The 26,874-nt window shown below is 32.5% G+C and overlaps 2 protein-coding genes across 12 annotated transcripts in view; one reads left to right on the top strand and one right to left on the bottom strand.

Moving 5' to 3' along the window:
* The window catches only part of LOC148602814 (death-associated inhibitor of apoptosis 1-like), a 48,195-nt gene extending 27,224 nt beyond the window's left edge, over nucleotides 1-20,971 (top strand). For 5 of the 11 annotated variants that reach the window (XM_088553438.1, XM_088553441.1, XM_088553437.1 and 2 more), the window contains 3 exons: nucleotides 3,797-3,960; nucleotides 7,557-7,611; nucleotides 11,903-12,713. In XM_088553438.1, coding sequence (XP_088409564.1) covers nucleotides 3,797-3,960; nucleotides 7,557-7,611; nucleotides 11,903-12,063 — 380 coding nt within the window. In that variant the 3' untranslated portion in view covers nucleotides 12,064-12,713. Of the gene's footprint in view, nucleotides 1-3,796; nucleotides 3,961-6,676; nucleotides 6,717-7,556; nucleotides 7,612-11,902; nucleotides 12,714-20,848 lie in introns of those variants that run through there. The other 6 variants (XR_015916815.1, XR_015916818.1, XR_015916817.1 and 3 more) reach the window with 6 other exon arrangements.
* The window catches only part of LOC148602813 (uncharacterized), a 55,669-nt gene that overhangs the window by 4,201 nt on the left and 24,594 nt on the right, over nucleotides 1-26,874 (bottom strand). The gene's annotated exons all lie outside the window — the stretch shown is intronic.

The following is a 26,874-nucleotide window of genomic DNA, read 5'->3' as shown; positions in this document are numbered from 1 at the left end:
TAAGTAAAGTAAAATGATAAACAATGACAGAAATATATAACTTTTCCATGCATGAAGTGTAGACTCCACAGAGAGACGACATCACTTCTTTTCGAAGATCAAATAGAAATACTTCATTATGTTCTGTCATTTACGATTTTTACAGACAGTAAATTAAATTCACATTCTAAGATTTAAACTGTTCCGGTCTCGATCTTCAATGAAAATATTGATTTAATCCCTTTTTTTACGGTACGGTATTCATAACAAATGTATCAGTACCCCGCAAGTACAGCAATAGGATAATACGAACATGTTTATTTTTTAATGCTTTTTGATAAATTATATTTGAGAAACCATAAAGGTTTCGTGCTGAAGCTTCCTCATGTTCCAAATCTGTTATGGTAAAATTAAATATTTTAAATGACCTATAAACAATTGTTCCTACCAGAAATTAAAGCACTTTTAAAGTCACCTAGGATCGCCCATTATAATTTATGTATTGTGTCAAATTCTCCATGTAAATTTTCTCATTTCAAAATCCGTAAGGCAAAAAAAAAATGCAATTTTATTTCAAAGTCATACACCTGCGTCGACACCTATGTCACTAGGCGCTGAACAATGTAAAGATATCATGAGCCGCCCACGCTTTCTCTTGGCCATAATTAAGTCTGTCGGGCTTGTTAATTGACATAATCTAGCGGCAAAGAAATAACCTTATCGAAAGTGTCACTAATTTATTTGCACCTTCCTGTGCGAGTCCTAAATATAGTGTGCAAAGTAGTTGTTTTTTCGCCACGCGGTAATATATATCTCTAACGAAAATGAAAATTCGACAGAAAACGAGAAGAACTTTAGTCTTCTTACTTTGTTAACACGATTATCGGACTCTTACACAGATCATTGGACCACTGTGCATTATATAAACAAGCTATTTTAGAAGATTTATCAATATTTTCGGGCATGTGTATACATTTTTTATGCACCCAGATGGAGATTAAGAACCAATGACGTATGAATTCCATATATGGTAAGTGGGAGTTACTTCTGGTTTTCATTTATGCATATTAAATAGGTCATTGCAATAACACAAATAAATCATTCTAACTTTATTTTGCATTAACCTGGTGAGAAAACATTTGTTATACTCGTTTCTGAACATTATCTAGTTTTCAAGACGGGAAAGGAGTCATGGCCATCGCCACTATACGTTACCTAAGTTACATGATGTCTCCATAGATGGTCTCCTTCCTTTCATACAAAAACCTCTTGGACGTCATCACATTAGAACCAAACTTTATTCTATACCTCTCACTCTACTACACTCCCTTTACAAAACAAGTCTTGACCTCCTGTTTCTGACCCCACTTCATCATTAAACAGACTTGTTGCCATCATTTTGGATATTGGTTTCCACAGACTCTTTAAACCAGTTTGTGTGAAAAGTCAAGATGAAGAAAAACGATCATTTCTTCCACTACCGTTTGTCAACAAAGGTATAGATGCAATTAATCTGGCTAACATCTTCCATCACAAAAACGTTACCAACAAAATTCCCCCATATTTCAAAGACAAATCCATACCAATTATTTCATATTCCTATACTTCATCCATTGCATCCAAATTTTTAAATTATGAAAGGCTATTGCAGAACCTCGAGATTGAGGACTTCAAGGCTAAACCACCTGATTGTTCTTGCAAAATCTCTCTATTCAATATGGTCCTTCTGGTCACGTCGTTACGGGAAATTTACCCATTATCGAAAACGAATCACTACTTAATATCCTTTCTAAAGGTCCCTAGTACATTTGAACCACGCTCCATAAATTGGAATTATAACTTTAAAGTTCTTATGGATGCCGTCGAGGACTATGCAAGAAAATGGATAAAACGAGAACAAGAAGACATTGATTCTCTGTCAGAGTGGTTAAAGGCCGTGAGGTTTTTAATTTTGAAACGAATGAAAGTTTTAAGTAGGTCAATGAGTGCCAAGGCTACATCAGTTTTCAAAGACCCCGATGTAGCAAAAACATTGTCTATTATACATGACGAATATGTTGTCGTACCAGCAGACAAAGCCCAAAAACAACATTGTTTTTGTCTGCAAAACGTTTTATATCCAATGTTTATTATCAGAGGTAGACGTAGAAAATAATAGCAGTGATAAGACCTATACTGCTACCACTCTCTCCATAGAAGAGATTGTGGAAAACCATAAATCTGTGCTATCCTCTTTTGGTCTCTCTACCAAGGACGATGATTGTGATTTACCGTCTATGTACTGGATTCCTAAACTTCGCAAGAATCCATACAAACAACGTTTCATAGATGGATCTGCAAAGTGTACCACCAAACCTCTTTCAAAACTTTTAACTTCTATACTCGCAATTGTCAAAGAGGGTCTGCAGTCCTACCACAATACTTGTTACTCCCGTAGTGGTATTAATTCAATGTGGATCCTGAAAAATTCGAAAGATCCTTTGGAGACAATCAGTTCAAGACTATTATCTGAATATAATAGCATTAAAACCTATGATTTTTCAACACTGTATACTTCTATTCCCATACTCAGTTAAAATCCCGACTTAAAAACATTATACATCGTTGTTTTTCCAAAAAAGATGGTACACCTAGATACATATATATAGTTCTTGGTAGAGATTCCTCATACTTTGTAAGAAATGATTTCAAATCATCTTCAAAACATACAGAGGAAGATGCTTACAAAATTCTGGAATTTTTAATCGACAACATATTTGTCCAGTGTGGTGGACGTGTTTTTCAACAAACGGTCGGCATTCCAGTGGGAGCAAATTGTGCTCCTTTACTTGCTGACCTATTTCTTCACTCCTATGCGGCTGATTTGATCAGAAAGAAAGAATATCGTGTGGCTAGATCCTTCAATCTCAGTTTCCGCTACATAGATGACGTATTATCTTTAAACAATCCTAATTTCGGGGATTTGATACATCGCATCTACCCAAAAGAGCTTGAGATAAAGGAAACTACAGACACTGTGAAGTCAGCCTCATATCTTGATCTACAATTAGAAATCGATGGTAAGGGAAAACTATTGACCAAAGTTTACAACAAACGTGATGACTTTTCATTCAGAATAAAAACTTTCCATTCATCTGTGGCAACATCCCATCGGCTCCTGCGTATGGAGTGTTCATATCACAACTAATATGTTATGCTAGAGCTTGCCGAAACTACGCAGACTTTTTGTATCGCGCTAGAACTATAACAAATTGGCTTCTGGAACAGGGTTATGTTGCTACAAGATTGAAGTCATCACTACAGAAGTTTTAAGGTCGTCATCATGAACTCGTGGATCCTTATGATATATCCATCAGCACCATGAAAACTGATTCATAGTTCACCTTTCCTCGTTTGTCTACCCCGGACTTGACTTTTTATGAGCAACTCGGCGGGTGTTTCTAGAAAAGCAGAGGACGCTTACCCTACCGGTGCACTTGATCCATGCTCTCAGTTTTTAGTGGAGTCCGAGTTGCTCATTTACTTTTGTTACTTTGTATGTATGATTTTAGTTACTTTATGTTCTTTGTTGTGTGTTTCTGTTTTCCATGTCTGGTCTTTGTCCCTGGATTACATTCTTTTGATTACCGCTATAACCTTGGTTCCCTTGATTACTTTTTCATAAATATAAATCTTTAAACAACGAACTTTGTGTCATGTCTCCTTTAATTATTTGTTTTTGATAAAGTCAAAGTGGTATAATCAAAGGACAAAATGGGAACTGTATTGTAGTAAAATATCTTTCGTCATAAAAAAATATAATAATATTCATATACAGGGAATTCGGACTTAGTACGATGTTTCGATTGTGGAGGTGGTCTTGAGTGCTTCGAGTCTAGTGATGATCCGTGGGTGGAACATGCTCACTTTTACCCGGAATGCAAATACCTCCGTCAACAAAAAGGCGACACATTTGTCAACAAAATGCAAAACAGAATAAAAGTATTTTTCTAAAAAGATATGTTATTTCAAAATATCGATTTATTACGAATTTTGCTGAAAAAATATTTGTTACTTTTTGAGCTCACCAGGCCAAAGGCCATGCGAACTATTACAACTATCTGGCATCCGTTGTCTTTAACACTTTTTTAAACTCTTCACCCCGACACTGCTTTGCCAATTAGAAACAAACTTGGTATGAATGTTCCCTGGGTATCCTGCGTAGGACTGATATAGGGATATTTGAGCCGTCCAAAAACATGGCCACTGTTACTACAAATAGAACGTAGGGGTCAGACAGTAGTTTTTTTAATTATACTTTCAAACCTGTTAGGTTTAGCTACTGTTAGGATAAAAGTGTTTAGCATGATGAGAAATCTGTGTGTGAAGTTATTGCCCTTATTTACGTTTTTTGCTATTTTTTTAAGTTATTTTTTGCCAAAATATTCTCAACTGACACTGCATGACCAATTGGAACAAAAGTTGGTACAAATGTTCTTAGGGGTATTTTGCAAAAAAACGATGTGGGAATTTTTGATCTGTCGAAAAACATGGCCGCTGTTACTTAAAAAAGCAGAACATAAAGGTTGGAAAGTAGTTTTTCGCATATATCACGAAAACCGATAGATTTAACTAAATTCTGACATAAGTAAAGTGTTCAGCATAATGAGATGCATCTGCGGTCAAATTTTTGTTTTGATCTGCTAAGCTATGTGGGAGGTATTGCTCTATTGAAACGTTTTCTTGCTATTTTGAATGTTATTATTTTTTGCAAAATCACTAAATGACCAATTGGAACCAAACTTAATACAAATGTTCCTAGGAGTATGTTGCATACTACCGATGTGGGAATTTTTATTTGTGGCCGCTGTTACCAAAAATAATACATAAGGGTCAATAAATAGTTTTTGGCATATATATTTAAAACCGTTAGGTTTAGCTGAATTCTGATATTAAATAAAAGTGTTCAGAATGAGGAGATCTACACGTGCTATTCTTAATGTTATTTCATTCAACTCCTTTTTAACTCTTCTCCTCTGACACAAGATCAATTACAATCACACTTGGTATGTATGTTCCGTTTGGTAACTTGCATAATACTGACGTGAGGATTTATGGTCTTAAAATACAAAAAAAAAAAATAGAACATAGGGGTCAGACAGTAGTTTTATCTCGAAAAGCGTTAGGTTTAGCCAAATTCATTTAATGCTGAAATGATCCTTATTATAAGGCCATAGAAGGCCTTCAGAGATGAAAGTTGTCAAACGACTCCTTGTAAGAGTTATTGCCCTTGAACGGTGAAAAAGCACCAGATGAGCGATTCGGGCTCTTAGGAGCATCTTGTTTATAAATTTACAAAAAGAGTTGAACACAATGGAATTCACAGAGTTCTTTATGCCTGTAATTATTTGTAATATGTTATTAAATAAAAATGCAAGTATCATACAAGAATCGCAGATTGAAATTTGCTTTTAATCAAATTGGTTATTGTGTGCAGTTTTTGACATTAAGAATCTTTTTCAATCATTACAAATGTTTAATATTTTGGAAACAGTTAAAATACAATCTCCACAAATAGTGTAAGATATATAGTGTATGTTATTAAGTGTAAGATATTCACCATATATGCCGGAGATAAGCTGGTTTATTCCTATACATATTAAGAGTAATCCAGGGAACCAAGGTTATAGGGTAATCAAAAGAATGTAATCCAGGGACAAAGACCCGACATGGAAAACAGACATACACAACAAAGAACATAAAGTAACTTAAATCATACATACAAAGTAACAAACTCCACTAAAAGCTGGGAGAATGGACCAGGTGCACCGATAGGGTAAGCGTCCTCTTCCTTTCTAGAAACACCCACCGAGTCGCTCATAAAAAATCAAGTATGGAGTAGACAAACAAGGAAAGGAAAAATATGTCCCGTTGAATAAATCAGTTTTCATGGTGCAGATGAATACACCATAACGATCAACGATGACGACCATAAAACTTCTGTAGTGATGACTTCAATCTTGTAGCAACATAACCCTGCTCCAGAAGGCAAGCTCTTGCATAACGTATGAGTTGTGACATGAACACTCCATACGCATGTGCTGAAGGGATGTTGCCACAGATGAAAGGAAAGTAAACAATTCTGAATGAAAAGTCATCACGTTTGTGGTACAGTTTGGTGAAATATTAAGAAAGTTGATAATTAAAAATCAAAACGATTATTTCAATGTAGTGTGTGCAATGAGGTGACCACTGTTGTAATATTTGATAAGTATGTCTAAAATGAAAGCTATATATATATATATATATATATATATATATATATATATGTATGTATGTATGTATAAACGGGAGCTATTCAGCAAACAATATTATTCATGGATAAAACATCGTTATATAGCTGTATGTGAAATTAAAACCTAGCCTGAGAATTTTGTTTGCTAATAAAAAGACTCCATGCATGGGAAGACATTTAAATAGGCAGGGATATGGTGTAATGTATTAAAGTCCATTTAAGGTCAATGACTTGATAAAATGAACTGAAATACCATTTTCATAAAAACAGTTAGAAAATCTAGATGACTGTTATTATATTTTGTTTTGGGTTTTGTTTGTGTTAATGTTCATGTTGATGCTTTTGTTTTTGTCTTTGTTTTAGTATTTTGTTATTAATATTTATTCACTGAAGACATAAACAATCTTTTTTTTTACTGTCCAGAATTTTAAAACTGTTGAGTACTGAATCTTTGAAGTTTCTAGTGAGTACAAAATACATCGTATAAGCATTAGTTAACATTTAATGAGCTTTTTAATTTTCATTTAAAGTTTATTTTTTTGTTTCAGAAAAAAAATATATGCAAAAAATTATCAATCCATTGAAAAAATGCACCTGTAGTACTTATTTTTTGGAAATCAGAGCATCTTGACCTCCCACCCCAGGTGTATTGAATTTTTGAGATGAAATTTCACCTCTACCTACATAATTGAATGTATCAAACATACCCCAACCAAGAGAAAACAATCGGCATCCACCTTCCCATGTAAATTTAAATGCAACAGCCATAACTGTTTTTATTGAAATATGTAGCGTTTTAGGTATGTTATCTATCCAGTTCGTAAGAAACTGATTATAATAATTTTTTATTTAAATAGATGGTCTTTCGACGGTTGTCAATATTTGCATATTTACCACTCTATCATAGGCATATATAACCAAAATAAATTCTGTTTCACTTTTTTTCACTACTCCGATCCATTCCGTTGAAAAAAGTCCCACCATATATCCAATTTGATCTTTTTTAATGAAATTTGTCCTATCAAATCTTTATTTGTTTTGTCCTAGCTTTATTTGACTGGTATATATGGATGTTTCTTTGGCGCTTATTTGCTTCATTTATACAAGTGAGCAAAAATATTAGTTTAACAAAAATGTGCACTTTGAATATTAAACAAAATGTGATACCATGAACAATTAAAACTGATATTAAGAACAGAAAAAAGCACCATAAATTTTAGTATTTTTAGCACTTGATTATAATAACAATTTAATGAGTCCTGTGTTGATTGAAGTGTTCAATTTTTGTTTGTTTTATTTTCAGGATAACAAGCCAAGTATTCAGCATAACATTATGCTTTCTTTCCAAAGCTCAGAAGGTACATTAGATATTTTCTTCAATATGTTATTGTCTCTTTTAAGAAAAAACAGGTGAATAAAACCACATTGTCAAAAAGACTATACAAATCTATTCGACTGTTATCATGGCGCTTCTTTGTTGTTGCTTTTTTTCAAAAGTAATTGTTAACTCTAGCATTTATTTATGAACAGTCATGTATTGAGTATTGTTTTTCTCCCTTATTACTTTTAAAAATTTTCTGAAAGGTATCAACAGAAAATTAATGAAACCCAAACCTTCAAATGGACATAAAACACTCATACATAAACCAATGAAAGGACAATAATTTCATGCTTTCATTTGATTCATCCATCAAGAACTTTATATATATATGATATTACCAACACTGTGACTTGACTTACACTTAGAAATCGATGGTACAGGAAAACTATTGGCAAAACGTTACGACAAACGTGCTGACTTTTCACCCAGAATTGTCAACTTTACTTTCATTTATGGCAACATCCCTTCAGCACCTGCGTATGGAGTTAAAACTTATACGTTATGCCAGAGCTTGATGTCATCACTACAAAATTTTTATGGTCGTCATCACGAACTAGTGGAAGATTACGGTTAATCCATCTGTTCCATGAAAACTGATTTGTAACCAATAGGCTTTTGGAACAGGGTTATACTGCTACAAGATTGAAGTCATCACTACAGAAGTTTGTTGGTCGTCATCATGAACTCGTGGATCGTTATGGTGTATCCATCTGCACCATAAAAACTGATTTATTCACCGGTTCATAGTTTTCCTTTCCTCGTTTGTCTACCCCGGAATTGACTATGATCAACTCGGCGGGTGTTTCTAGAAAAGCAGAGGACGCTTACCCTATCGGTGCACCTGGTCCATTCTCCCAGTTTCTAGTGGAATCTGAGTTGCTCATTTGCCTTTGTTACTTTGTATGTATGATTTAAGTTACTTTATGTTCTTTGTTGTGTATGTCTGTTTTCCATGTCTTGTCTTTGTCCCTGGATTACATTCTTTTGATTACCGCTACAACCTTGATTCCCTTGATTACTCTTGTTCACGGCGCACTGATCTGCACCACCAAAAGTAATTTGTTCAACGTATCACGGTTTGCTTTTGTTCTTTCTTCTTCCCCGGACTTGACTTTTTATGAGACCCGGCGGGTGTTTCTAGAAAAGCAAAGGAGGCTTGCCCTACCGGTGCATCTGGTCAATGCTCCCAGTTTTTGGTGGTTCTAGTTGCTCATTTGGTTTTGTTACCAAATATTATATCATATTATATTTTATTGTATTATATTAGTTACTTTGTGTTCTTTGTCGTGTTTGTCGTCTGTTTTCCATATCTGGTCTTTGTCCCTGGACTTCATTCTTTTGATTACCGCTAGAAATTTGGTTCTTGGTTACTCTTTTTAATCTGTAAAATAGCTAAAATATCTGATATAACACAAATATAAATTCCATGCCACCACAAAAATTTTGCAGTCGTATAATGGTTTCAATCGTTGCTGTTGTTGTCATTTACTTGGGTATAACTGTATAGACTTTTATGAGCTATACCACGAGACGCAATACTACACCAGGACATTTGGGATCAATTTTTTGGGTTATGACATGGACTGTTTAAGAATTAAGTGTCAAGAAAGGGCCAAAAGCAAGCATTTCATGATCTGCATTCAATAGAACTCCATGAAATTGTGAAACAAGGTATCATAACAAAATAATAATTCTAATAATAATAATAATATAACATAAAATAAATTATAAAATAATAATAATAATAATAATAATAATAATAATTCTGGTATTATTGGGGGCGCACCGTTAAAAGTTGAACCATTTAAGAATTAGGATGTCAACAATGAGAGCAAGAACAATTATTTTTCTGATATTTCAATGTATCTGGACAATCTTTTGAAGACAATCAGTTCAAGACTATTATCTGAATATAATAGCATTAAAACCTATGATTTTTTAATACTATATACTGATATTCCCCATACTCAGTTAAAATCCCGACTTAAAAACATTATACATCGTTGTTTGTCCAAAACAGATGTTACACCTAGATACAAATATATAATTCTTGGTAGAGATTCCTCATACTTTGTAAGAAATAATTGCAAATCATCTTCTTAATATACAGAGGAAGATGTTTACAAAATGCTGCAATTTTTTAATCGACAACATATTTATCCTGTGTAGTGGACGTGTTTTTCAACAACGGTCGGCATTCCAATGGGAATAAATTGTGCTCCTTTAATTGCTGACCTATTCCTTTACACTTATGAGGCTGACTTTATAGCTGATTTGATCCGAAAAAAAGAAAATCGTTTGGCTCTATCCTTAAATCTCAGTTTCCGCTATATACATGACGTATTATCTTTAAGCAATCCTAATTTCGGGATTTGATACATCGCATCTTACCCAAAACATTTGAGATAAAGGATACTACAGACACTGTTAGCCTCATATCTTGATATTTATCAAGGAAAACTATGGACCAAACTTTTCGACAAACGTGATGTTTTTTCATTCAGAATTGTCAACTTTCTTTTCATCTATGGTAACATCCCTTCAGCACCTGCATATGGAGTGTTCATATCACAACTCATACGTTATGCCAGAGCTTGCCAAAACCGACTTTTTGTATTGCGCTAGAATTTAATAAATAGGCTTCTGGAAAAGGGTTATATTGCTACAAGATTGACGTCATCACTACAGAAGTCTGTTGGTCTTCATCATAAAATCGGGTCACAGATTTCTTTCTTCGTTTGTCCACCCCAGACTTTTTATGAGCAACTCGGTGGATGTTTCTAGAAAAGCAGAGAACGCTTACCCTACCGGTGTTCCTGGTCCATCCTCCCAGTTTTTAGTGGAGTACGAGTTGCTCATTTGCGCTTGTTACTTTGTATGTATGGTTTTGGTTACTTTATGTTCTTTGTTGTATATGTCTGTTTCCCATGTCTGGTCTTTGTCCCTGTATTAAATTCTTTAGATTACTGCAATAACCTTGGTTTCCTTGATTACTCTTTCAAACAAATGGATATCTTTGATATTGTGCCACACTACCAACGGAATGCTTAGATAGAATTTTTGGATTATGATAGGAACTATTATAGAATGAGGGTTTAAACAATCCATTTTTTTACCGGACATTATTTTAAGTAAATGTAAATGCATCTGTTTTAAATTTTACCATGGTATGTCATTAAACAAATGGCGAGTTGAAATTGAATTTGGGGGCTGTGACTTAAACTTGTCAAGGTTAAAAATGAGGGCCTAAAGGGGCCACAGAAATCAAACATTTTTTTAAAGTTTGGACAATGATTGGAACCCGGCCAGAAAGAAGCATTTTCCCGGTGTCTCGACAATAATTTAAGCTTTCTTTGTAATTATACGACAAATTGCCATGCAGTAAAAGAAAGACAAAAATGTTTGGGTTATGTAAGTTGCACTGATTAGGAATTGTGGGTCAAAAAGGGGCAAATCTATATCCTGTGTGAAAAGTCATAAGATTGATCTTTAAGAGATGTGTCAATTAAGATCCTGTTCACCGATTGCCATCCTCTGTACATAATCGAAATTTTGTTGAATGAAGATATTCTTGCATGATATAGCACGCTTCTTTTGTTTATTAATGGGTTCAAGTTAAGGAAATATTATATTTGAAATTTAAGTTTGTGTACAGTTTCATTATATATCAGAATCTTATAATGTGTCAAACATTTCATCACCATCCAAACATTGAACTGTATCTGGCTTACATTTTGTGTCAATATTTGCCCTAACCGTTCAAAGTTGACTATTGCTGTTGTATCAAGCTGCGCCATGTAAAGCAGTTTGTTTTACTATAAAATGCTCTACAAAATTGATAAACTAAAACCAATAGTAGTAGACTATAACGTTCGTTTTGTAAACGTCATGTTTGATTCTTTACAAAGGTTATGAAAGTCAAAACTGAGATAAGTTTGTGCTATTAGTGTATGCTCTTATTTACTTGTATCCAGTTGCGATTTTCTGCAAAATACATAAATAGTATTTATTGTATAAAGCGAAGTGTATTGTGAGCATCTAAAAACGCACAAACGATAGGACCGTTTTCAAAAGCAATAACAAAAACAGAAATCGGTTTTCTTTGAAATCTGCTAACTGTTTCATGTATACAATTTTCAATTTTCATACACAATCAAATGAAGAATTCCACATTTGCGTTAAATAATACAAGAGAAATATATTTATTGCAGCATTGCAATTAAAAAAATCAAATTATTAAGGATAACATTATCTTTTCACTTTTTCAGTATTCACTGGGAAGAAGAAATTGTGTAAGGTGTGTAACGATGCTGCCATTGATACCATTTGTTTGCCTTGTTACCATCAAATGTATTGCATAAAAAGTACAACTCTAGTTCAGATTTGCCATCAATGCAAGGAGAACGTAAATTCTTTTATGAAGTTGTGAATATGTTTAAAAAATGTCCAAACAATTTGAACCATTCTACTCAGTATTTGAAGTTGGAACAATGTTTATGCCTTTTGTACTTGATTGAATAAACTGCATGATCATCCTCAATATACACGTAATATGAAAATTCTGCATGGCTGAATCATCCACCATTTTTATGGCTCAGCATCTGATAATTGAGAACAAGATTTTTCTTTACTTGTTTGTTCTTAATTTGGATGACATATTTCTTATTATATGAATGTATGCATATACTTGGAAGGAATGTTTATTTTTAACGACATTTTACTCAATGAATAGTTTTTGTATTTGTGAAGTCAGTATGTCTATTGAGAATGGCAATTCACCCAAACATATAAATGTTTATTCTTATATTTTGAATATTCTCTTGTTTTATTGAGGAATTTCTGTCCAGAACCAAATTTAACTAGGTTTGTTTTCTATTAACTTTCATCACAACAATTAATCACATTATGTATTCTGAGTTACTTTCCATGCATATACTGACAATAGTGATCAACAAGTCTTGTTATGTTTGTTTTATATCCACATTATATATTTTGAAAATGGCCCATATGATATTATTGTAAAATTATGTGTAAAAAAGACTAGCTTTTGTTTATAAAAACCGTACAGTTATTACCATATATGTTGAAGCATTTTGAATCCAAATTGTATACATAAAATAACCTTTATGCCATGACAAAATACAAGAGAGATTTTAAAAATGATAAAATAAACACTAAACTGATTAGTTGATTTAATTACAAAGATAATTTTTCCTTCTACATGTATACGATGTTAATCCTGGTAACCACCTGACTCTACAGTGATATACTTTTTTAGAAGGCAACTTCGTTAACCCCCGGGCAATGACTTGTACTTTAACTAGTATACACAATGGTATATTACAACAATAATCATTATAATTTAAACTTTTGAGATGTTCTCTACTTCACTTTGTTGTATTTCAACACATTTCTTTCAAGAAACAATATTCGATTACCATAAAACAATCGATTTGGAATTTGATCTCAACTCAAGCTAAATATATTGATTTGTTTTTTATGGTACTCTTGTTTGGTATTGAATATCCACCCTATTCTAAAGTTAACCGCAGGATCGGGATGATACACACATAAATTTATGTCATAAGGGAAAAGGCCAAAAAAATATATGTAGATGGGCTTATTTACGTGGGTACACCGAGTTCCATAAAAACAAAGTGGAATAATATTTTAACAAATATTACAAGTGACCTTGAAAATTTCTACTGATGCTCAAATTCTAGTTCTAAAATATTAGCAGATTTGCTATATTTTCATTCATATGTTTTAAGTTGTGCCTTATGGTTTTACTTAAGTAAGGTATAATAGCAATTACTTGAACGCTCCTGTTTTGCTATAGTATCCTTATTTATTAATTTAAAAGATAGTAATGTTAAACGCTAAAAGCAAATGTGTTTTCTCGAAAGTATAATAAAGCAGCTGGCATTCACCATATAAAAATTCATATATAGATAAAACTAAATAACAAAAGAAAACAAGAAGACTGGATTTGTCTTAGTCTTCATGGGTATCGTGGCATTATAACAAAAGTAAAAGCAAATGCAAGTATTTCTGCATCCCTGTATACTCTCAGTTAAATATGCATATATTATGTACAGATATCATATCTGCAAATGAATTCAAAAGGGAGACATCTATCGGCTGTGTTCTCTCATTTATTCACTTTTTGATTTACTTGAAATGTTATTAATATTGATGTGTTTTCAACTTTTGATTTATTCTAATCACCCGACAGATGTTGAATAATGTGGTACAATGTCTACAAATATATTCAATTCACAACTTCCACAGTTAATAGTGCGATCGGTCCCTTAGCTTCAGAGGAAATGTCGAGTTTATTTAAAAAAAAATGTTTATCACCATATTGGTAGTGTACTCGACATGAAGTGTGCCATATATTTGGGCGTCGCCTGTTTTCACTTAAGTTTTAGGTGTCCACCAGGTCTTCTTGTAAAAGTTATCTCTTAATCGAAATATTACGCGTTTGTTTTTCAAATGTTGTCGAAAGTGCTTCAGATCAGTGATATGAATGCGGTCGTATACATCAAGTTTGATGTTTAAATTGAGGTATTTGCAACTCTACTTTTGTTAACGCATCATAGATTTTCCCTAAAATATCTTTTAGCAGGTTTTCATATAAAACAATCAATGTCCATCCCATAAATTAAACTCTTAAAGAAATCTTATGCAGAAGTACAAAAAAAAATATTCGCTTTATTTTTTGGAATGATTTAGCAACGGCCGATGGATGTGATGCTCTGAAGCATAAATCGCTCAAAAGTGTTCTGGCGTAAAACAGTAATGACGTATAGAATAGAGAAGCGGTTGTTTAAAACTAATAATTCAGATAAAGAGCGTAAATATAAAAAAGTATTGCATATTCCTAAAGGTAATATATAAAAGATATAGACCCTTATCCTACCGGTGCACCTGGTCCATGCTCCTAGTTTGTAGTGTAGTCCGAGTGGCTCATTTGCCTTTGTTACATGGTATGTATGATTTTAGTTACTTCATGTTCTTTGTTGTGTATGTCTGTTTTCCATGTGTGGTCTTTGTCCCAGGATTATATTCTTTTGATTACCACTATAATCTTGGTTACCTTGATTATTCTTTTATACTTTTACATTAGTGTATTCAATGCAGCTTTGGAATTGTTTATTTATATGCCTTAAACAAAATGAAACAAAATACGCAATTAAAAGAAATATTTTGCACAATGTACATTTTCCTTTTACTCCATTGACAAAACTTATCCTTTTTGATTTTGTTATACTGCTCAAAAAGGTTTTTTTGATATTCCCGTCTTTGGATTTGTTTGTGTAAGATTTTAAGCAAAGTAGAATAACTTTCTACAAAATTGTCATCCAACAGACTTATTTGCTGTCAAATTGGAGTAACGGACAGCAGTATTCTTTAAAGTCAAATTTTCATTTCAAAAGAGCCGCGGTTAGTAACTTATTTCGAACCATTTAGGTACTTAACGAAGTGAAAATGGTCCATGTTTCCAAGAAAAATGTTTAGTTTTCCTTTTCCCAGAAAGACCGCAAACCAGGTTGTCGGATGTTGGTGGGTTACGTCCCTTTGAAAAAGAAACTTGTTATTTGGTTTGCTTTCGATCAGTATAAAAAACGACTATAGAGATGCATGATAAAGTTTTAAGTTACGTTACAAGGTTTTAAAAGAAATGGACACTAAAGGAGCTTTTCCATTATAAGGAACGTCTGAGGTGCACCAGAGATTCGTGTTTCATTATTGATTTGTATTCAATATCAAACAATCCGGAAGTAGAATAAGTGAAAAATGGTTGGTTGAATATTTGAGGTGCCCATGGAAAATGTTTATATGTGCTGTTTAAAACAATAAATCAAATGATAACAATGGTGCAAGGTAAACAAATCATAAATATTAAATATAAAACACTTATATATATCAAACATAAATGAAAATAAAACATTTAATTTATAACATTTACTGTCGATGTTTTTAATATGACATAATCATAAAAAGTCCATTTCTTTTAAAACCTTGTAACGTAACTTAAAACTTTATCATGCATCTCTATAGTCGTTTTTTTTTATACTGATCGAAAGCAAACCAAATAACAAGTTTCTTTTTCAAAGGGACGTAACCCACCAACACCCGACAGCCTGGTTTGCGGTCTTTTTGGGAAAAGGAAAACAGTAAACATTTTTTCTTGGAAACATGGACCATTTTCACTCTGTTAAGTACCTAAATGGTTTGAAATAAGTTATTTAAAAGTATCCAAGTACTAACCGCAGTTCTTATAAATTGAAAATTTAAAGACTATTATTGTTCGTTGCTCCAATTTGACAGCAAATAAGTCTGTCGGATGACAATTTTGTAAAAAGTTACTCTACTTTGCTTAAAATCTAAAACAAACAAATGCGAAGACGGGAATATGAAAAAAAGCTTTTTTAAGCAGTATAACAAAACCAAAAGGATCAGTTTTGTCAATGGAGTAACGCAAAAATGTACATTGTGCTTTAGTGCTTAAAAAAACACACAGTAAATAATATCGTAAAAGCAAAAAAAATAAAAATATTTCTTTTAATTGCGTATTTTGTTTCATCTTGTTTAAGGCATATAAATAAACAATTTTAAAGCTGCATTGAATATACTGATGTAATAGTTTAAAAGAATAATCAACATAACTAAGGTTATAGTGGTAATCAAAAGAATGTGATCCTGGGACAAAGACCAGACATGGAAAACAGACATACACAACAAAGACCATGCAGTAACTGAAATCATACATACAATGTAACAAAAGCAAATGAGCCTCTCGGACTACACTACAAACTGGGAGCATGGACCAGCTGCACCGGTAGGATGAGTGTCTATATCTTTTATATATTACCTTTAGGAATATGCGATACTTTTTATATTAAACTCTTTATCTGCATTTTAAGTCTTAAAAACCGCTTCTCTATTTTATAAGTCATAACTGTATTACGCCACTTCAAACAGAACAATTTTGAACGATTTATGCTTCAGAGCATCACATCCATCGGCCGTTGCTAAATCATTCCAAAAAAAAAAGATCAAATATTTTTTTTGTATTTCTGCATAAGATATCTTTAAGAGTTTAATTCATTGGAAGGACATTGATTGTTTTATATGAAAACCTGCTAAAATATGTTTTAGGGAAAATCTATGATGCGTAAACAAAAGTAGAGTTGCAAATACCTCAATCAATACATCAAACTTGAAAGGTTTGGTCATGTACGTGTATACCATTCAAGCTTAATACTAGTCAGGGTTTTGATTGTGTTAAATATTTGACACAGTTAAGATTCTTATACAGATTTACAGAACTATAAAATGTTCATATAAACATTACCAAATATGCCCCAATACCTAAAATCAAAAATTAAACAAGAGCTTGCAAAAATGATCGTACTAAGAATTCCTTCACTCAATCTCGAAAAGGAGGCACTAAGCCGATAATAGAAGAGTGAGGAACCTAAACAATGGGAGACATGGTACATGTAAAATACAAAAACAAAAAACCAAACGTCTTGAGATTCCTTCATACGGAAGGTGAGAAATATGATACGAAAATTTTCATTATGTACTGCCTGAAAATATTGTGAAGTTGATCGATAAACAGGGAGTAGATTAGCAAGGAACACGAAAAGGGGAAACATAGTACAAGTCATTATACAAAAGTAATGAACTAAATATCAAAGAATTACCTTCAATAGAGGCCAAGAATACAAAACTGTTACGAAAAATGTAAAAGATGGGAAGACAAGTCTTTTGCATTAAAGCCCCCAAAGAAGTAAAACAATACCATCAGTTTCATATATGTAAAATCAAATGGGATGAATCGTTGATATTATGATACTATCAGTGGACACCTACAGTTTTAATAATACAATTAAATAGATAAATTGATTGAAATATTCATTTTTTTTCTGCGTATTCACTTCTTTCAATTTTCAATTTTATGAAAAGCGGGCTAATGTCCACTTCTGCCGTGGTGGTATTAATTCAATGTGGATCCTGAAAAAATCGAAATATCTTTTGGAGACAATCACTTCAAGACTATTATCTGAATATAATACCATTAAAACCTATGATTTTCCAACACTGTATACTTCTATTCCCCATACTCAGTTAAAATCCCGACTTAAAAACATTATAAATCGTTGTTTTAAAAAAAAAAAGATGGTACACCTAGATACAAATATATAGTTCTTGGTAGAGATTCCTCATTCTTTTCAAGAAATAATTCCAAATCATCTTCCTAATATACAGAGGATGTTTACAAAACGTTGAAATTTTAATCGACAACATATTTGTCCAGTGTGGTGGACGTGTTTTTCAACAAACGGTCGGCATTCCAATGGCAACAAATTATGCTCCTTTACTTGCTGACCTATTCCTTCACTCTTATGAGGCTGACTTTACAGCTGATCTGATCAGAAAGAAAGACTATCGTTTGGCTAGCTTCTTCAATCTCAGTTTCCGCTATATAGATAACGTATTATCTTTAAACAATCCTAATTTAGGGGATTTGATACATCGCATTTACCCAAAGGAATTTGAGATAAAGGATACTACAGACACTGTGAAGTCAGCCTCATATCATGACCTACACTTAGAAATCGACGGTAGAGGAAAACTATTGACAAAACATTACGACAAACGTGATGACTTTTCATTCAGAATTGTCAACTTTCCTTTCATCTGTGGCAACATTCCTTCGGCTCCTGCGTATGGAGTGTTCATATCACAACTCATACGTTATACCAGAGCTTGCCGAAACTACGCAGACTTTTTGTATCGCGCTAGAACTCTAACAAATAGCCTTCTGGAACAGGGTTATGTTGCATGTTTAATTGCGATATTAGAATGTGCATAATTGTCAGGATTTTATGTTTAGGCAAACATTGTAGAAATAACGGTTTGTGGGCGTGGGCGTTTTATTTTAGCAAATATTGGGCCTCATGTGTTGTCAACAACACTTAACAATTTGGCAGATTGTAATTGACTTTAGATTAACATAGAGATGTGTGCACATTGACAGTAAATTTTGAAAGTAAATCTGCAATCATATTCTATTTTTGTGCTATCAACACAAAAGATTGTAATGATTTCTGTTTGGAGCTTGGATGTTTTTTTTTAATGTTACCAGTTATGTGTCAAGGGTTCTTAGTCAATTCCACTATACAAATTTTGTGCGATATGAATCGCGTGTCCACGCTGGTCCCCAGATGTACAGGGTTCACCAGGCTGCGCGGCGTTTTAGTCCCGTTAAGGGCAATGTCTAGTTGATACAGTTCTGAATATTAGGTTTGAGAGTACATGTTTGACACAGAATATGTATTTGTCCCTTATTGGCCCCTAATTCCTAATCAATACAAGTAACAATGTCCAAAATTAATTCTTGTTTTCCTCTATCGGTATGACATCTTGCGATTTTATTTCAAATAGATCCTCAATTATGGTAGGATATCAGAAAATGCTTTTTTTCCGTCCCTTTTTTGCTGTAATTCTGAATTCCTTGAAATCATAACCCCTCATCCCCAATCATGATCTTCTTTCATTAAGTTTGAGAGACAAAAAAAAATAATGAATTCATATAACTGATCTGAAGCACTTTCGACAACATTTGAAACACAAACATGTGTAATATTTCGATAAAGAGATAAGAACTTTTACAAAAAGACCTGGTGGACATCTAAAACTTAAGTGAAAACAGGCGACGCCTAAATATATGGCACACATCATGTCGAATACACTACCTATATAATGATTAAAAATATATTATTTTAAGTAAACTCGACATTTCCTCTGAACACAAGGGACCGATCGCACTATGAACGGTGAAAGTTTTAGATGCGAATTGAACATATTTGTAGACACTGCAAAACATTTTTCAGCATCTGTCGGGTGATTAGAATAAATCAAAAATTGAAAACACCTCAATATTAATAAAATTTCAAGTAAATCAAAAAGTAACTAATGAGAGAAGAAAGCCGATAGATGTCTGACACTCTCTTTGGCATGCATTCACAGTTACGATATCTGTACATAATATATGCATATTTAACTGAGTATATACAGGGGTGCAAAAATACTTGCATTTGCTGTTACAGCACAATTTTGTTCTTGTAATGCCACGATACCCATGAAGACTAACACAAATGCAGTCTTCTTGTTTTCTTTTGTTATTTAGTTTTATCTATATATGACTTTTTATATGCTGAATGACAGCTTTATTACACTTTCGAGAAAACATATTTGCTTTTAGCGTTTAACATTACTATCTTTTAAATTAATAAATAAAGATATTATAGCAAATATTGTTTCTTGAAAGAAATGTATTGAAATACAACAAAGTGAAGTAGAGAACATCTCAAAAGCTTAAATTATAATGATTATTGTTGGAATATACCATGATGTATACTAGTTAAAGTACAAGTCATTGCCCGGGAGTTAACGAAGTTGCCTTCTAAAAAAGTATATCACTGTAGAGCCGGGATTAATATCGTATACATGTAGATGCAAAAAGGCGTTTTCTTTGGAATTAAATTACCTAGTTTTTATTTTATCATTCTTAAAAAAAAACTCTCTTGTATTTGGTCATTGCATAAGGGTTATTTTATGTATACAACTTCGATTCAAAATGCTTCAACATATATGGTAATAATTGTACGGGTCTTATAAACAACAGCTTGTCTTTTTACACACAAAAAAAACTACTCTGAAATTTTAAGACTGATATATTTATGACAATATTTTGTGTAGTCAACGCCACAGTAATATCAGATGCATATGGGCCATTTTCAAAATATATAATTTGGATATGAAACAAACATAGCAAGACTTGTTGACCACTAATATCAGTAAATGTATGGAAAGTAACTCAGTTAGAATACAAAATGTTATTAATTGTTGTGATGAGAATTAATAGAAAACAAAATTAGTTAAATTTGGTTCTTGACAGAAATTCCTCAATAGAACAAGAGAATATTCAAACTGTACGTATAAACATTTATATATTTGGGTGAATTGCCTTTCTCAATAGATATACTGACTTCACAAATACAAAAACTATTCATTGAGTAAAATGTCATTAAAAATAAACATTCCTTCCAAGTCTATGCATACATTCATATAATAAAAAATATGTCATCCAAATCAAGAACACACAAGTAAAGAAAAATCTCGTTCTCAATTATCAGATGCTGAGCCATAAAAATGGTGGATGATTCAGCCATGCAGAATTTTCATACTACGTGTATAATGAGGACGATCATGTTTATTCAATCAAGTACAAAAGGCATAAACATTGTTTATGCTTCAAATATTGAGTAGAATGTTTCAAATTGTTTGGACATTTTTTAAACATATTCACATTTTCAAAAAAGAATTTACGTTCTCCTTGCATTGATGGCAAATCTGAATTAGAGTTGTACACTTTATGCAATACATTTGATGGTAACAAGGCAAACAAATGGTATCAATGGCAGCATCGTTACACACCTTACAAAATTTCTTCTTCCCAGTGAATACTGAAAAAGTGAAAAGATAATGTTATCCTTAATAATTTGATTTTTTTAATTGCAATGCTGCAATAAATATATTTCTCTTGTATTATTTAACGCAAATGTGGAATTCTTCATTTGACTGTGTATGAAAATTGTATACATGAAACAGTTAGCAGATTAAAAACAAAACCCGATTTCTGTTTTTGTTATTGCTTTTGAAAACGGTCCTATCGTTTGTGCGTTTTTAGATGCTCACAATACACTTCGCTTTATACAATAAATACTATTTATGTATTTTGCAGAAAATCGCAACTGGATACAAGTAAACAAGAGCATATACTAATAGCACAGTTTTAACTTTCATAACCTTTGTAAAGAATCAAACCTGACGTTTAAAAAACGAACGTTATAGTCTACTACTATTGGTTTTAGTTTATTAATTTTGTAGAGCATTTTATAGTAAAACAAAATGCTTTACATGGCGCAGCTTGATACAACAGCAATCGTCAACCTTGAACGGTTAGGGCAAATATTGACACAACATTTAAGCCAGATAGAGTTCAATGTTTGGATGGTGATGAAATGTTTGACACATTATAAGATTCTGATATAAAATGAAACTGTACACGAACTTAAATTTCATATATAATATTTCCTAAACTTGAACCCATTAATAAACAAAAAAAGCGTGCTATATCGTGCAAAGAATATCTTCATTCAACAAAATGTCCATTATGTACAGAGGATGGCAATCGGTGAACAGGCTCTTAATTGATACAGCTCTGAAAGATCAATCTTATAATTTCTCACACAGAATATAGATTTGCCCCTTTTTGGTCCAAATTCCTAATCAGTACACCATCCATAACCCAAAAATCAATCTTTGTCTCTCTTGTACTGTATGGCACATTGTCGTAAAATTACAAAGAAATCTTAAATTATTTTCGAGACCCCAGGAAAATGCTTCTTTCTGGCTGGGTCCCAGTCATTTTTTACTTACCATTGTTTAAACTAAAAAATGTTTGGTTTCTGTGGCCCCTTTAGGCCTTCATTTTTAACCTTGACCAGTTTTAGTCACAGCCGCCCCCAAATTCAATTTTAACTCGCCATTTGTTAAATGACATACCATGGTAAAATTTATAACAGATGCATTCACATTTACTTGAAATATTGTCCGGTCATAAAAAATGTATTTTTGAACCCTTTGTTCTATAATAGTTCCTTTCATAACTCAAAAATTCTATCTAAGCATTACGTTGGTAGTGTGGCACCTTGTCGCACAATATCAAATATATTCATTTGTTTGAAAGAGTAATCAAGGGAACCAAGGTTAATGCAGTAGTCAAAAGATTGTAATCCAGGGACAAAGACCAGACATGGAAAACAGACATACACAACAAAGAATATAAAGTAACCAAAACCAATCATATATGAAGTTCTAGAAACTTCAAAGATTCAGTAATTAACAGTTTTAAAATTCAGGAAAGTAAAACAAAGATTTGTTTATGTCTTGAAAGAATAAATATTAAAACAAAATACTAAAAGAAAGACAAAACCAAAAACAACAACATGAACATTAACACAAACACAAACACAAACAAAACTCAAAACAACATAAAAAAAAGTCATTAAGATTTTTCTAACTTTTTTTATCAAAATGGTATTTCAGTTTATTTTAGGTAAACTTTTTATCAAGTCATTGGCATTAAATGGACTTTAATACATTACACCATATCCCTGCCTATTTAAATGTATTCCCATGCACGAAGTCTTTTTATTAGCAAACAAAATTTTCAGGCTAGGTTTTAATTTCACATACAGCTATATTGACGATGTACACACACTATATGGAAACAATCGTTTTGATTTTAAATTGTAACCTTTCTTAATATGTATAGAAATGAACCAGCTTATCTCCGGCATATATGCATATAATGTGAATATCTTACACTTAATACCAGATACTATATAGCTTACCCTAATTGTAAAGATTGTCTTTTAACTGTTTCCAAAATATTAAACATTTGTAATGATTGAAAAGGATTCCTAATGTCAAAATCTGCACACAATAACCAATTTGATTATTAAGCAAATTTCAATCAGCGATTCTTGTATGATACATGTATCTGATAACATATTACAAATAATTACAGGCATTAAAGAACCTATGAACTCCATTTTGTGTTCAATTCTTTTTGGAAATTTATAAACAAGATGTTCCAAGGAGCCCGAATCGCTCATCTGGTGATTTTTTACCATTCAAGGGCAATAACTCTTACAAGGAGTCGTTTGACTTTTACCACTGAAGGCCTTTTTTGGCCTTATAATAAGGATCATTTCAGCATTGAATGAATTTTGCTAAACCTAGCACTTTTTGGAGATAAAAAAGCCAAAAACTACTATCTGACCCCTATGTTCTACTTTTTTTTTGTATTTTAAGATCATTAATCCTCATGTCAGTGTTATGCAAGTTACCAAAAGGACCATTCATACCAAGTTTGATTCTAATTGATCTTGTGTCAGAGGAGAAGAGTTAAACAGGAGTTGAAACAAATAACATTAAGAATAGCATGTATAGATCTCATTATTCTGAACACATTTTTTTAATGTCAGAATTCAGCTAAACCTAACGGTTTTGAATATATATGCCAAAAACTATTGATTGACCCTGATGTATTATTTTTAGTAACAGCGGCCACAAATAAAAAATCCCCACATCGGTAGTATTCAGCATACTCCTAGGAACATTTGTACTAAGTTTGGTTCCAATTGGTCGTGTAGTGTCAGAGAGGAAGATTTTTGAAAATAATAACATCCAAAATAGCAAGAAAACGTTTAAAAAGGTCAATACCTCCCACATAGCATCACAGATGAAAACGAATAATTTGACCACAGATGGATCTCATTATGCTGAACAATTTATTTATGTCAGAATTTAGCTAAATCTAACGGTTTTTGAGATAAATGCGAGAAAAACTACTTTCCGACCCCTATGTTCTTTTCTTTGAATAGCAGCGGCCATGTTTTTCGACAGATCAATAATTCCCACATCAGTTTTATGCAAAATACATTAAGAACAATTTTACCAACTTTTGTTCCGATTGGTCATGCAGTGTCAGTTGAGAATATTAAATAGCATAAAAATAGCAAAAAACGTAAAAAAGGGCAATAACTCCACAGACAGATTTCTCATCATGCTGAACACTTTTACCCTAATAGTAGCTAAACCTAACAGGTTTGGAAATATAATTAAAAAAAAAACTACTGTCTGACCCCTATGTTCTATTCGTAGTAACAGTGGTCATGTATTTTGACGGCTCAAAGATCCCCGTTCCAGTCCTATCACGATTAAGTTATATACGTCTGAATAGGGTATATTGTGTTCTAACTTGTGCTAACTCTGTTTAACTTTTCGAAATATGTCTGAAAAATACTTGGATTATCTTGACCGAGTCTCACCTTGTCCAAACTAGTCTCAACTAGTCTCGACCATGTCTCGACTTGTCTTGAAACAGTCTTGACCTGTCTCAAACAGTCTTACCAGTCTCGAATAGTCTCGACTTAGTCTTAACCAGTCTCAACTAAGTCTTAAACTGTCTCAACAATTTAATTCAAAGCTCTCAACAACCTTGATAGTCTCGACATGAGTTAGTCATCCATTATAGCATTATAATGTTTTGAAATTGTCTTATTTTATTTAAAAGCGGGGATGTTTATTGTATTTGAAGTATATTTTTCTGAATAAAGATACTTTTTATTCTAATATCTAAATATTAGATATATCTTTACTTTAACATTTCACGACATATTGTCATTTTGTCAATTTTGTACCTTTAATTTATATTTTTTATGTAGTTCCTTTTTACCTTTTAGAAGTGGCTATTGTTCACTTATTCGTTATAATTTGAAATTAACGTTTTATTCGAGGCACTTCAAACGTATAATATTCTTAATTTTCCTACCCAGGATATATCTAATTAGTTGTGGGCCTTGAAATATTGCGTTTACTTGGGCCTGTAACTTATGAAATAATGAAAATAAAAATGTACTTCATTTTCAAAAGTTACTTAAAATTACACAAATATTTCCACTTTTAAACAAATTGCATGCATGTATTTAGATAACTTTAAAGTTTTATAATTGACTTAAAAACTGCCATATGAGGGGTAGTACCCCAAACATGAGGGGATTCCCAAACTTGAGGTTTTGTAACCTCTGACAGTCGGTATAGGGGAGATTTCCTTGATTTCAACTCTTTTATGTGAGAGATTTTACATGACAATTTTTTTCCTCCCCAAAACATATTAAAAAAATCTTGTAAAATGTTTATTGTTCTTGTTTTGCAACATCTACATTAAACCACTCTGGTAGATCAAAACTGATTGTTTTCCTGATTTAAAAAAAAACTGCAACTTGTTTCATAATTAATAAATAATCATGTTGCACCATATGAAGTCCTCCGTGTATACACGTCTGTTAATTGCAAGCCCACACCTGTGTCAACAGATACTAGAACCGCGAAAAGATAAAAGAAGCTGCCAACGCTATCTTTAATTGAGGGAAAATCGTCCCTTGAATTAACTACAAATGAAGTCCGATACATAATGTATTTGAAAATCATTCCAAACGGAAAATTAAGTTATAAATATATGTATCGTCGTGGATTCATTCTAGGGAATTCGATTATCTAAAATAATTAGCCGACAACAGGGTTGTGGCACAATCAACATAAACCGTCATTTAAAAAAAAAATTAATTTTTAATACAGAAATACTAGTATCAAGCTCCTAGTCTAATATTACATGTAAACATATTTTTAATTAATGATCTCAATTTTGGTTGCACCGTTGACGTGAGTTTATCACTGAAATACATGAAGTTCTATTTTTATATTTATTCCAATGAGGCATCTCTAAAATTGCATTGTTGTTTTCCCGCTAATTCCGCTTTACTTTTCACTCGATATAAACACAAATTATTTATACACATGTATACAGAGCCCATGTAACTTATCGAAACCAGATTGTACTTCGATTATAAATGGTATTACTCAGTGTGTGATCTATCTGAGGTATATTTGAAACCCCAGCGCGCAAATTAATAGTGCGTGTGAATTATACATGCACGATACATGTGATGTAAAGGAAATAAGCCTCCGTACCAAACATCACACCATGAAAATAATTAACCGTTAAGATAATTTGTATGTTTATAGTTCAGCTGTCTAATCTTTAAATAGAAATATTCACGTAAATTTTATACATGTTTATACATGTTAAAGTGGAGTAAGGGAAGAACCTTAAATCTCCATTCAGATCGGAATTTTATCATTTTTTTTTTAATTCTTTGTTACAAGTGTAACTACATGTGTATAAGGTTTAAATTTTATTCATATTTCTCGTGTTTGATTCACTTGGTCAGTACTAGATTTTATAACATTACTTTGATACCAAAAATTAACTATATATACATGTACAAGTATACCACTAGTATATCACATATTAAAAAATTCCACTCAGTAAATGTGTAATGTCACAAAAGACGCAATATACACGCGTGTCACTTATCAACTGTCAGCTAATTACCATGTGCCTGAATACATGTAATTTATGTTAAATTCTGAAAACTTATTAATGAAAATTAATTAGGGAATAATGCAGCCCCTGATTAAGGTTTTTATAATATTGGGACTAACCCAAGAAAGGTTCGCCCTAAATTTA

Source organism: Perna viridis, chromosome 11, assembly GCF_037379345.1.
Source record: "Perna viridis isolate PV_CMFRI_1.1 ecotype Kerala chromosome 11, ASM3737934v1, whole genome shotgun sequence".
Classification (NCBI taxonomy): Eukaryota; Metazoa; Mollusca; class Bivalvia; order Mytilida; family Mytilidae; genus Perna; species Perna viridis.
Note: the sequence above shows the minus strand (reverse complement) of the source record. Positions and strands in the feature narration are given on the sequence as shown.